Raw genomic sequence first — 13,687 nt, 5'->3', positions numbered from 1 at the left:
CTTGAGAGCAGAGGTCAGAAGATACAGCGGTCACAGAGGTCGAAGGTCAACAAGGGTTCAGAAAGGCACATTTAAGTGGTTTGTTGATTCAGTAGAGTTAAATGTGCACAACAGTGGCTGCATCTCATTAGTCTTAAGTGGCTCTCTGATTCTGTGGTGTTTGAAATGTTTACCTTGAAGATGACATTGATGTTGTCTCCCAGAGGATCCAGGTTCTGGAAGGACAGTTTGAGGGGCACGGCGTTGGAGTTGAAGTAGGAACACAACTGGAGACAGAGATCACACACAGACACGAGCTCACATACAGACAGGAGTAAAAACACACACACACACACACACACACACACACACACACACACACACACACACACACACTAACACAATCAAGTACCTGTATGTTGATGGCTTTGACCAGCATGCCAGGGTTAAGGGGGAGACGGCAGCTGCTACTGACTGAGAAGAACTGCCTGACCTCCTCCAGTCCCTCTCGAAGGATGGCCTGTCTGCTGGAGGGAGAGGTGTCCCGGACACGTTGGGCTACTTTAGCCAGGATGGTGACCAGCCAGCACTGCCTGTCAAACTCCTCCCTGAGACCCCGACCAACACAGCACAGCAGGCCTGCTAACAGGTGCTGGTACCTCCCACTGAACTGACTGTCCTGCAGAGTGTCCTTCAACAACCTGGGAGAGAGAGGAAATGTATCTGACTATTGTTCATGTGGTCCACTGTGCAGTACTGTTTACATTTATTCATGTGAGTATTTAACAAATGTGTACTTTGTGTTCAGGCCCAGTATTCATGAAGCATCTCTGAGTGCTCCTCTAGCATCAGTTTAGCCTTTAAATCATAATGGTTAACAGGGTGGACCTGATCCTAGATCAGCAATCCTACTTCTTATGAATATGGGCCCTGATGTAATCGTGTTAACTCATTTTTAAGAATATGTTTTATTCATCATCCAGTGAGTTTGTTTAAGTATTTCCCAATCTGTCCAGCAGGTGGAAACATGTTTGCCCTACTGAAGACAAAGCATCAATGACATTGTCCTACATTATAGCAGTGTCATGTCTGGAATGCTGTACTTTACTTTTTAGTTGTGTGTGTCTGTGAGCCTACATCAGGTTGTGTGTGTCTGTGAGCCTACATCAGGTTGTGTGTGTCTGTGAGCCTACATCAGGTTGTGTGTGTCTGTGAGCCTACATCAGGTTGTGTGTGTCTGTGAGCCTACATCAGGTTGTGTGTGTCTGTGAGCCTACATCAGGTTGTGTGTGTCTGTGAGCCTACACCAGGTTGTGTGTGTCTGTGAGCCTACATCAGGTTGTGTGTGTCTGTGAGCCTACATCAGATTGTGTGTGTCTGTGAGCCTACATCAGGTTGTGTGTGTCTGTGAGCCTACATCAGGTTGTGTGTGTCTGTGAGCCTACATCAGGTTGTGTGTGTCTGTGAGCCTACATCAGGTTGTGTGTCTGTGAGCCTACATCAGGTTGTGTGTGTCTGTGAGCCTACATCAGGTTGTGTGTGTCTGTGAGCCTACATCAGGTTGTGTGTGTCAGTGAGCCTACATCAGGTTTGTGTGTGTCTGTGAGCCTACATCAGGTTTGTGTGTGTCTGTGAGCCTACATCAGGTTTGTGTGTGTCTGTGAGCCTACATCAGGTTGTGTGTGAAGACAAAAGGAAGGCTGAGTGTGTCTTGATGCATGAGCTGATATGTGTGTAAGTCTCACCAGAAGAGATAGTGTGCGATGCGCATGTCCCCTATGGCTCTCCGTAGCAGGAAACGCACCAACGGGCTGTCCAGGTAACACTCATATTTCAGAGCCTGCGAGAAAGCGTGAGGGTGAGAGAGACCGATTGAGAGAGTTGGTTAGATGCTCCACATAGCCCTCTAATGAGGTGTTTGTATGGTAATCATAAGGCATTGGTACAGTGTTACCTGCACCAGCTGTGGTAGGAAGTCCAGCAGCTCAGGGTCAGAGATAGAGTCCATCCACTGTACTGCAGTATGCCTCAGCTCCTGATCAGGAAACCTAATACACATTCAATACATTTGGCATTATATTATTACATTGTTTCAATCCAAAATAAATCAATATTTGAGAGATCAAACAAATGCTTGGACCTCATTAATCACTGAACTGTCATTTTTAAAAGAGGATGATGCATGTGATGTCATGTATGTTGCCACGCTGGTTGTGAACTCATGGTATTTATGTTCCAGAACAGGATTCTAAGCCTGTCAGGTCCACTCCCATCTCTGACCATGACCCCAAACTGCCAGCATGTCTGTGGTCCACACGAACACCTCCAGCCTGAACATATTCAACAAGGTTGAATTGTGACCACAGGTCTTCTGGCGACAATTGCCCAGTGACCGTTTCACTGACAAGTGTTGCCCCAGAAACCATTGCCTGGCAACCACAAATACACACATGCAAACGCACAGCCCCCTTACGTGGCATGCAGCAGGCCCAGTGCGTGGTGGTGGTTGAGACATGCCCACTGACGGAGCAGGGCATAAATATCTGAAAGACATGCCCACTCCCAGCGGGGGGCACTAGCCAGCACCAGGGGCAGGGCACCACTCTCTGACTGGCAGAACGAACGCTTCTCCCACAACAGACGCTTGTCCTCTGGAGTCAACCTGGACAGACAGAGAGACACAGAGAGAGAGACACAGAGAGAGAGACATAGAGAGAGAGACAGAGAGAGAGACACAGAGAGAGAGAGAGAGAGAGAGAATAAATTTAAGCTGACATTAATATTGAGCTTGAGAGTGGAGGAAAGAGAGGGGGATATAGAGAGAAGGGAGGGGTAAAAAGAGTGAAAGGTTGGAAATAAAAGGGGGAAATACTGTATATTTTGGTGTTGCTCTCAGCAGCATTAGATGGCCTCTCTCCACTGTAATAAAGAGATAGATAATCTTGGTTACCCAGAAGTAAAATTTAAAATAAAGTAAAAATAAAAGTTTATCATTTCCTGTTTTACTTCTGGGGGAATGCCGTTAACAATTGTGATTACCTTTGTGTGAAGAAAGGAAATGGAAACTAAATCGGACAAACCTCTCTGTTCCGTTAATTTCACCCATGTTTATCATGGCCAAAGATTCTGTTTTCAGGAATTTCAGCCTATTTTGACTTTGTGGCTGTGGAATCTAGTGGAATATGTGTATATTTGTATCCCTGTCTCAATCAACAGACACAGGTTCATATGTGTATGTTTGTATCCCTGTCTCAATCAACAGGCACAGGTTCATATGTGTATGTTTGTATCCCTGTCTCAATCAACAGACACAGGTTCATATGTGTATGTTTGTATCCCTGTCTCAATCAACAGACACAGGTTCATATGTGTATGTTTGTATCCCTGTCTCAATCAACAGACACAGGTTCATATGTGTATGTTTGTATCCCTGTCTCAATCAACAGACACAGGTTTTTGTTCTCCAAAAGTTCTAGCAGAAACACAGAGCAAAGGGCTGGAAAAAGACTTGTCTTTGTTACTATAGGATGGGTTATCCTTGGTACGGTTGTTTCCATTGGCTGAATATACTGTGTTATTGTTGGGATTGGTTGATCCAGCTGGACAACAGTTGCTGCTACTGAATGAGCTCATCTGATCAACTTCCTGCTTGGAGCCTGATATTGGATGGAAATACTTTAATTAATTATTCATCAACAATGATAAATCTAGTGTTTTTCAATATAATATTAAACTGATCCTGACCATTAATCATCATTTGTTGAAGTTTTTGAATGTGTGCACATTGGGGCTGGGAGGTATACCGTATTTTCCTTTATACCGGTATTGATGCACGGACCAGTTTTGGTTTTTAGTTTGCCTTCTATAACGGTATTTGAATGTTTCACTTGTTAAATGTGACACGCTGTGTGGAATGTCCATTTTTATAGTTTACTCTGCTACTTGAGTCACCTCTCTCTGCTCTCGTTCCATGCCGCTTTCCACACAGACCTAGTCCCGCCCCACAGACCTAGTCCCGCCCCACAGACCTAGTCCCGCCCCACAGACCTAGTCCCGCCCCACAGACTAACACTATTAGTTTGTGTTTCCTACATCTGAAAACAGTTAGTTTGTCTTATCTAAGCAAGTTTTGGTTAAACTGCGACATTCGGTAAAAAATAAGGCCTAGATTTTTTGCCCATATCACACAGCCCTACGTGGGGAAATGACCTTAAATTAATGGCCTTAAATTAGCGTAGGAAATGCAGAAATGGATGAAAATGCAGAAAAAAGTTGGTTGAAGTTTAATTGAACAGTATAAAACAACCAGAATGGAGAAAGACCCATCGATATCACTTACAATGTATGTGTTAGCACCCTTGGGTCACACACAAGCACATTTAAAACTTGTATTATTCAAAAACATGAAATACTGTCAAAAATGTGAAAAATACTGTGATATGATATTTTGGCCATATCGTCCAGCCCTAGTGCACATTCTAGTCAAAAGCCTCATAGGTTGACATTAAGACATTCCTGGTTATTTAGAGGTCAAGAGAGTGGAGGGAAAGGCACAAAGTAAACATTGAACAAACATCAAAACACAAACAGCACATTCCCTTCCATCTTTCAAAGGCACGCTCCAAAGCCCATTTACAGAATCATGCTTGGAAGTAAACATCAAAACACTGGTCCAAGATAAACATGGTTCGCTTATCTCTCTTACAACACACAAGAAAGATCATAAACTATGACAACGTCTAATGGACTAAACACTACACTGTGGAGACCAAAAAATGCATTCACATTCAAAGTCCTGTTTTCCTAACCTTAAACCCACCCCTTAACCTTAAACCCATAACTTAAACATAACTCCTAACTCTAATTGTAATGCTATTTCTAATGCTAATGTTTTTTCCTTTTGGGGACTGGTGAAATGTCCTCACTTGTCTGGTTTTCCCTTGTTTTACTATCCTTTTGAGGACTTCTGATACCCACAAGGAAAGTAACCCCCCCCCCACACACACACACACACACAGAGAGACACACAGGGGACAAGAGAGGAGAGAAGGGGGAGAGAAAGGGGGATGGGGAGAATAGAGGGGAGAGGAGAAAGGATGGGTGTATAATATAACCTGGGGCAGATTCACCACCAGCTGCTGCTATGACATCAACTAAAACCCACTCCTCTTTCCCCATCCCCCCTCCCAATACCATCCCCAGAGCATCACACTGCCCACATATCCTGTCTCTCTTCCTGTTCTGTCCACTACGAACCCATTAACACCCTTAAAGAACTTATACAGCTGAATGCTACGATGTTAGGTTTGCACACGTGCACAGGAACATACAGTACACAACAACTCTTACTGTTCTAATGCAGTGTAAGAGTGACTTGTTAGTCTGACAGGACTGTTCTGTCATCTCATGGAAAGAGAGTAGAAAGGTAGCGTGATAGAGAGCGAGACTGATGGACAGACGGCAAGTCAGCCAAACAGACAGCCAGACAGACGGCCAGACAGACAGACAGCCAGCCAGACGGCCAGCCAGTCAGAATAATTGTCTCACCAGAAAAGTGACTTCTTGTGCAGAACGTCCTGTAGTTGTCTCTGGCTGTGCTGGTCCAGTCTGGAGAAGTCATACTGGGGACTGAACTCTGCAGGAGGGGGGGTACTGAAACGCACCTGAAATGACGACATTGGGAAGTCCACCTAGAGAAAGAGGTCAGAGGTCACTCTAACAACAACACCAATATTCTGCATGAAGGGTTGTGATGAGGCAAACGTACTTCAATAACTAAATATGTTTTGATTTATAATCATTGTTACTCTCACAGATAAGTATATACGCAATACACATCGAGTATGGAGAGTAACAATACTGACTGTTCTAGAGCAGCTGGACAAGGTAATGTGTGTATGGAGAGTAACAATACTGACTGTTATAGAGCAGCTGGACAAGGTAATGTGTGTATGGAGAGTAACAATACTGACTGTTATAGAGCAGCTGGACAAGGTAATGTGTGTATGGAGAGTAACAATACTGACTGTTATAGAGCAGCTGGACAAGGTAATGTGTGTATGGAGAGTAACAATACTGACTGTTATAGAGCAGCTGGACAAGGTAACGTGTGTATGGAGAGTAACAATACTGACTGTTATAGAGCAGCTGGACAAGGTAATGTGTGTATGGAGAGTAACAATACTGACTGTTATAGAGCAGCTGGACAAGGTAATGTGTGTATGGAGAGTAACAATACTGACTGTTATAGAGCAGCTGGACAAGGTAATGTGTGTATGGAGAGTAACAATACTGACTGTTATAGAGCAGCTGGACAAGGTAATGTGTGTATGGAGAGTAACAATACTGACTGTTATAGAGCAGCTGGACAAGGTAATGTGTGTATGGAGAGTAACAATACTGACTGTTATAGAGCAGCTGGACAAGGTAACGTGTGTATGGAGAGTAACAATACTGACTGTTATAGAGCAACTGAACAAGGTAATGTGTGTTTGGAGAGTAACAATACTGACTGTTATAGGGCAGCTGGACAAGGTAATGTGTGTATGGAGAGTAACAATAGTGACTGTTATAGAGCAACTGGACAAGGTAATGTGTGTATGGAGAGTAACAATACTGACTGTTTGTTACTGTAATTTAATTATGCCGATGTGTTTTCATTAATTGAAAACCCTTAATCTATTTTATGAGAATTTGTATGATTCTTGTTTGCATAAAATAGACGGAGACTAGTCTTTTCAATAATAGGTAACAGAACTTATTCTCGGAGCGCGCTGCCACTTCACCACGATCAACAGTTTATATACAAAACATGCCGTCATTTCATTGCTTAACAGAAACCCCTCCTCTCGACAGGGACAAAGTGAGGTGAAAAGTTCATTCTAACTTACTAACACACTCCCAGGTAACATTTGACCCCTCAACATTATCGATCACCACTTAGTTGACAGTTCTAATTAACAGAAAACCTAGGAATGAACTCACTGTCTTATCTAAAAACCCCAGAGCTCAGTTTCGTCGGTTCAACCATAGGTTAACGACCTTATCTGTTTACACAGTCCACTTCTTTCTTCCTAGTTGGAATGGTGTTCATTAACTTTAATTACTCCTTGTCTGTGTCACACAATCCCATCGTATGAACTCATATTGTTAATCAGATATAATAAAACAGAGTATAAGTTTACTTAGTTACAGTTCCATTTAAAATGATTTGTTCAGTCATTTAATCATAATTTTCCCAACACTGTTATAGAGCAGCTGGACAAGGTAACGTGTGTATGGAGAGTAACAATACTGACTGTTATAAAGCAACTGGACAAGGTGTATGGGATAAATGGAAGGGGGGATTTGGGGAGAGGAGAGGAACAGAATGAAGTGAAGAATTAACAAGGTTAGTAGGAGGGGAAAAATAACATGAAAAGCCAAGAGAGAAGAAATGTAAAGTCATGGCAGGCCACTGAGGGAAAGCCTTTAGGAAGAAGGAAGGCCGAGAGGAATATAACCAAAACTAGGTCAGATAGAAAATCAATTCTTATGTATCATCCAGTCAGTTTGTTTTGGCAATGAAATGTTTGACGGTGTGCAGAAGAAAATGTGTGTGAGAAAGAGAGGGGGTTACATTCGTAATTAATGAGTAACAGATGTATGCCAGGCCCCAGATGTGTCCTATGCAATGTTGGGGCAGTGTGTGTGTGTGTGTGTGAGAGAGTGAGTGAGTGAGTGAGTGAGTGAGTGAGTGAGTGAGTGAGCTAGTGAGAGAGAGATTCAGATTAATGAGTGACAGATGTATGCCAGGCCCCAGATATGTTCTATGCGATGCTGGGGGAGTGTGTGTGTGTGTGTGTGTGTGTGTGTGTGTGAGTGAGAGTGAGTGAGTGAGTGAGAGATTCAGATTAATGAGTGACAGATGTATGGCAGGCCCCAGATGTGTCCTATGCGATGCTGGGGCAGTGTGTGTGAGAGTGAGTGAGAGCGTGAGAGAGAGATTCAGATTAATGAGCGACAGATGTATGCCAGGCCCCAGATGTGTCCTATACGATGCTGGGGGAGTGTGTGTGTGTGTGTGTGTGTGTGTGTGTGTGTGTGTGTGTGTGTGTAAGAGAGAGTGAGTGAGTGAGTGAGAGAGAGATTCAGATGAATGAGTGACAGATGTATGCCAGGCCCCAGATGTGTCCTATGTGATGCTGGGGCAGTGTGTGTGAGAGTGAGTGAGAGAGTGAGAGAGAGATTCAGATTAATGAGTGACAGATGTATGCCAGGCCCCAGATGTGTTCTATGCGATGCTGGGGGAGTGTGTGTGTGAGTGAGTGAGTGAGTGAGTGAGTGACTGACTGAGTGAGAGAGTGAATGAGAGAGTGAATGAGAGAGTGAGTGAGTGTGAGTGAGAGAGTGAGAGAGAGTGAGAGAGAGATTCAGATTAATGAGTGACAGATATATGCCAGGCCCCAGATGTGTCCTATGCGATGCTGGGGGAGTGTGTATGTGTGTAAGCATTTGTTGTTCTGCCATCAGTGATGAAGTATGAAGCCTCAAATGATGTCGCCACGTTAACGAGGAGACCGACTGCAATAGAACACACACACAGATCCCATTTTAACGCAGCCCACAGCACTGAGACAAAGAGCAACTGGGAACCAGTGCCACGGGCCAGCTGGCACTGCCACACACTGGGCTGGCCCTGCATGAGGGACTGGGTTTACAATACAATACTGCTGAGAAGAAACCCTGTGTCTACGTGCGTGAGAGAGAGAATGAGTGAGTGAGAGCGAGGAGGACGTGTGTGTCAGAAGGGAGGGCAGACAGACAGCAGGGCACTCTAATATCCAGGGTGAGTTTTTTGGACAGAGAAGATCCAACTGACCTACTTTCAGGTCCCTTCTGCAGATAGCAGTTATAGTGTGTGTACTACATGCATGACTACCAATGTGTGTGAGAGTCCCTCTGCCTATGCTTTAACATGTGTGGAGAGTATTCTGGTCATAGAGACAGATCGAGCACTTTGGAAGTCCAAACCCCCATCTGCGCCACAGCTCTAAAACGGGTCTAAAGACAGACAACGTTCATGTTAGACACGGAGGCAGGAAACCTACTGTACCTGTAGCCTGTGAATAAGCCTTTTATAGGCTGTTCTTTTAACCAGGAGCAACGGTGTATGTTTATTGAAACAGGCCAGTCTGGAGAGGAAAGAGGGCGGAGAGAGTGAGGAAGAGGGAGGGCGGAGAGGAAAGGAAGGAAAGCTGTAACAGATGGATATAGAGAAAAAGAGAGGGAGTGAAAAAGGAGGACACTAGGTAATAGGGAACTACACCTTGAAAAATAAATAGAGGGAAATAAGAGAAAGAGAGGAAGGAAGAGGAGGAAAAAAGTGTGCGCGTGCGCACATATGCCGTGTGTGTGTGTGTGTGTGTGTGTGACTAGGTCAGTTACCTGCAGGATGACGCTGTCAGGCTGGCTGAAGTTGGGGAAGCTGGAGCGAGCATTACTTCCTGGGGTGGAAGGCCACAGACCCAGTAGCTTCCTCCCACATGTCAGGATGCTGAGGGAGAGGGTGAGGGTCATAATCTCAGACACACACACCCACCCACCCTCCTGTGGACTAATACTCACTGTCTGAAGTTGAAGAGGGGCATGGTGACCCAGCCCAGGGATTCGATGCTGCGGCGCTGCTTACTACCCTTCTCTTCCACTCCTCCAGGGGGTGGCAGAGCACTGGCATACAGAGTCACTGTCAGCTGGGTCTCCCTTGGCAACTGGTTGATCTGCACTGGGAAACACACCCTGCGGGGTGGAGGGAGGGAGGGAGGGAAATGCAATGAGAGAGGAGGATATAGAGAAGGATTGAAGGGGAAGAGAGGAATAGAGAAGGACAGAAAGCGTGGGGGGTTGAGAGAGTGGGAGAGAGAGATTCAGTTGTAGTTGAATTGTGAAATGCAGTAGCTATAATATAAATACACATTTTCTTAGAAGAGAGTAGTCTGGGAGTGGCACTGTAACTGAACAGCAGAGTAACGTTAGAGCTAGTAAACGATCCCTCACTGTAACTGAACAGCAGAGTAACGTTATAGAGCTAGTAAACGATCCCTCACTGTAACTGAACAGCAGAGTAACGTTATAGAGCTAGTAAACGATCCCTCACTGTAACTGAACAGCAGAGTAACGTTATAGCTAGTAAACAATCCCTCACTGTAACTGAACAGCAGAGTAACGTTATAGAGCTAGTAAACGATCCCTCACTGTAACTGAACAGCAGAGCAACGTTATAGAGCTAGTAAACGATCCCTCACTGTAACTGAACAGCAGAGTAACGTTAGAGCTAGTAAACGATCCCTCACTGTAACTGAACAGCAGAGTAACGTTATAGAGCTAGTAAACGATCCCTCACTGTAACTGAACAGCAGAGTAACGTTAGAGCTAGTAAACGATCCCTCACTGTAACTGAACAGCAGAGTAACGTTATAGAGCTAGTAAACAATCCCTCACTAACTGAACAGCAGAGTAACGTTATAGAGCTAGTAAACGATCCCTCACTGTAACTGAACAGCAGAGTAACGTTAGAGCTAGTAAACGATCCCTCACTGTAACTAAACAGCAGAGTAACGTTATAGAGCTAGTAAACGACCCCTCACTGTAACTGAAGAGCAGAGTAACGTTATAGAGCTAGTAAACGATCCCTCACTGTAACTGAACAGCAGAGTAACGTTATAGAGCTAGTAAACGATCCCTCACTGTAACTGAACAGCAGAGTAACGTTATAGAGCTAGTAAACGATCCCTCACTGTAACTGAACAGCAGAGCAACATTATAGAGCTAGTAAACGATCCCTCACTGTAACTGAACAGCAGAGTAACGTTAGAGCTAGTAAACGATCCCTCACTGTAACTGAACAGCAGAGTAACGTTATAGAGCTACTAAACGATCCCTCACTGTAACTGAACAGCAGAGTAACGTTAGAGCTAGTAAACGATCCCTCACTGTAACTGAACAGCAGAGTAACGTTATAGAGCTAGTAAACGATCCCTCACTGTAACTGAACAGCAGAGTAACGTTATAGAGCTAGTAAACGATCCCTCACTGTAACTGAACAGCAGAGTAACGTTATAGAGCTAGTAAACGATCCCTCACTGTAACTGAACAGCAGAGTAACGTTATAGAGCTAGTAAACGATCCCTCACTGTAACTGAACAGCAGAGTAACGTTATAGAGCTACTAAACGATCCCTCACTGTAACTGAACAGCAGAGTAACGTTAGAGCTAGTAAACGATCCCTCACTGTAACTGAACAGCAGAGTAACGTTATAGAGCTAGTAAACGATCCCTCACTGTAACTGAACAGCAGAGTAACGTTATAGAGCTAGTAAACGATCCCTCACTGTAACTGAACAGCAGAGTAACGTTATAGAGCTAGTAAACGATCCCTCACTGTAACTGAACAGCAGAGTAACGTTATAGAGCTAGTAAACGATCCCTCACTGTAACTGAACAGCAGAGTAACGTTAGAGCTAGTAAACGATCCCTCACTGTAACTGAACAGCAGAGTAACGTTATAGAGCTAGTAAACGATCCCTCACTGTAACTGAACAGCAGAGTAACGTTATAGAGCTAGTAAACGATCCCTCACTGTAACTGAACAGCAGAGTAACGTTATAGAGCTAGTAAACGATCCCTCACTGTAACTGAACAGCAGAGTAAAGTTATAGAGCTAGTAAACGATCCCTCACTGTAACTGAAGAGCAGAGTAACGTTATAGAGCTAGTAAACAAGCCCTCCATTTATATTTAGCCCTCTGTCATCCACATGGGACCCGTGTGCTTTCAACACGTCTCCCACATGAAAGAGAATAACACATTAAGAACTCTGTTGGAATCCTAAAACTTCAAAGACTCGTTAGCATGAAAGAAGCTAGCATCGAGTCAACTAAAAATAATAGTGTGATGAACAAACACCATTGGTTCTGAGCTAAACCCCACTGGTGGACCTGCTAGCATGCTTCGCTAACTAAGACAACATGTTCAGTTATGGGGCCTGTTTGTACACTATGGGCGGGAGTCACGGAATAGATACTTGAAGAACATTAGAGAACAAAAAAGGAATGGCTCACCCCCCAACTTGTGCCATGTCATTTTATGTAACCTTCATTTAACTAGGCAAGTCAGTTAAGAACAAATTCTTATTTACAATGACGGGCTACCCTGGCCAAACCCTAACGACGCTGGGCCAATTGTGCGCCACAGTATGGGACTCCCAATCACGGCCGGTTGTGATACAGCCTGGAATCGAACCAGGGTCTGTAGTGACGTGTCTAGCACTGAGATGCAGTGCCTTAGATCGCTGTGCCACTTGGAAGCCCAGAGGACACATGAGGTCATGAGGACACATGGACCACCTATTGAGATGTGCCTTTTGTTAAAGAAATGAGGTGATAAATGAGGTGAAAAGGAGAACGGAGTAGGACTTTAAGATGAGTCGTCCAGCCAAAAAGACAAAAATTTACATTGAAGGCTTACACACAACCAACAAACCATGAACAGTTAGAGGAAGGCTACCGTACAAGGCTGTAGCCTGCTGCACTCCCTGTCCAGACTCCAATGTACTCCAGCCATAATGAAACATGACCTATTTGGTATTTGTGCCAGGTCTATTTGTGTTGGACACTGTCAAGCAGTCTTCTCGGTAAGTGTTGTTTTAGAGTCAAGGTTTTGCAAAATTGAAGGAACCATTAGGCAGGCCTACACGGGTTGCCAAAACATGTTTCTCTACAACACTTTATAAATCCACCCGGATACCGGAGGACTAAAAATATTATTACAATAGAGGCAAAAATAATATTGCAACAATAGTATCTTTAAAATAACCCCAGGGACCACGCATCAAGGTCAGGAGGTACAGAGATCAGAAAATAGATATGCATACATAGCCAAGGAGACTAGTTACAACCCACAAGTAACAACCCACTGTAAACACTTTCCATCTGCTTCAATAAGTACCCACATGTCCTCCCACACATAAACACAGCCACATGTCCTCCCACACATAAACACACCCACATGTCCTCCCACACATACACACCCACATGTCCTCCCACACATAAACACAGCCACATGTTCTCCCACACATAAACACAGCCACATGTCCTCCCACACCTAAACACAGCCACATGTCCTCCCACACATAAACACAGCCACATGTCCTCCCACACATAAACACAGCCAAATGTCCTCCCACACATAAACACACCCACATGTCCTCCCACACATAAACACACCCACATGTCCTCCCACACATAAACACAGCCACATGTCCTCCCACACATAAACACAGCCACATGTCCTCCCACACATAAACACAGCCACATGTCCTCCCACACATAAACACAGCCACATGTCCTCCCACACATAAACACAGCCACATGTCCTCCCACACATAAACACACCCACATGTCCTCCCACACAAACACACCCACATGCACGACCGACAGCTCGTTCCAGTGGACACATATAGGGGACAGTAGGTGGACAAACAGAACACCTGGTACTAGAGTGGGATGGCTTGAACCCTAACATGCTTTAGGAAGCCATGTGTACGTTGTGTACGTTATGAGTACATGTTGTTAGAAGTGGTAGTTTGGATTGCAAATATCTATATTGCCTTTAAATGATAAGCATCATGTAATATTAGGATACATAGACTCTGATTGGTGAACATCTCTGTG

At 44.4% G+C, this 13,687-nt stretch overlaps 1 protein-coding gene across 1 annotated transcript in view; it reads right to left on the bottom strand.

The window, feature by feature from the left end:
- LOC139413711 (phosphatidylinositol 4-phosphate 3-kinase C2 domain-containing subunit beta-like) overlaps positions 1 to 13,687 on the bottom strand; it is a 72,575-nt gene that overhangs the window by 23,033 nt on the left and 35,855 nt on the right. The window contains exons 13-20 of the mRNA XM_071161400.1: positions 9,586 to 9,756; positions 9,406 to 9,514; positions 5,527 to 5,669; positions 2,453 to 2,641; positions 1,934 to 2,027; positions 1,725 to 1,819; positions 392 to 680; positions 174 to 266 (exon numbers count right to left, since the gene is read on the bottom strand). Coding sequence (XP_071017501.1) covers positions 174 to 266; positions 392 to 680; positions 1,725 to 1,819; positions 1,934 to 2,027; positions 2,453 to 2,641; positions 5,527 to 5,669; positions 9,406 to 9,514; positions 9,586 to 9,756 — 1,183 coding nt within the window. The remainder of the gene's footprint in view (positions 1 to 173; positions 267 to 391; positions 681 to 1,724; positions 1,820 to 1,933; positions 2,028 to 2,452; positions 2,642 to 5,526; positions 5,670 to 9,405; positions 9,515 to 9,585; positions 9,757 to 13,687) is intronic.

This window comes from Oncorhynchus clarkii, chromosome 7 (genome assembly GCF_045791955.1).
Source record: "Oncorhynchus clarkii lewisi isolate Uvic-CL-2024 chromosome 7, UVic_Ocla_1.0, whole genome shotgun sequence".
NCBI lineage: Eukaryota > Metazoa > Chordata > Actinopteri > Salmoniformes > Salmonidae > Oncorhynchus > Oncorhynchus clarkii.
This window is presented reverse-complemented; position numbering and strand designations above follow the sequence as displayed.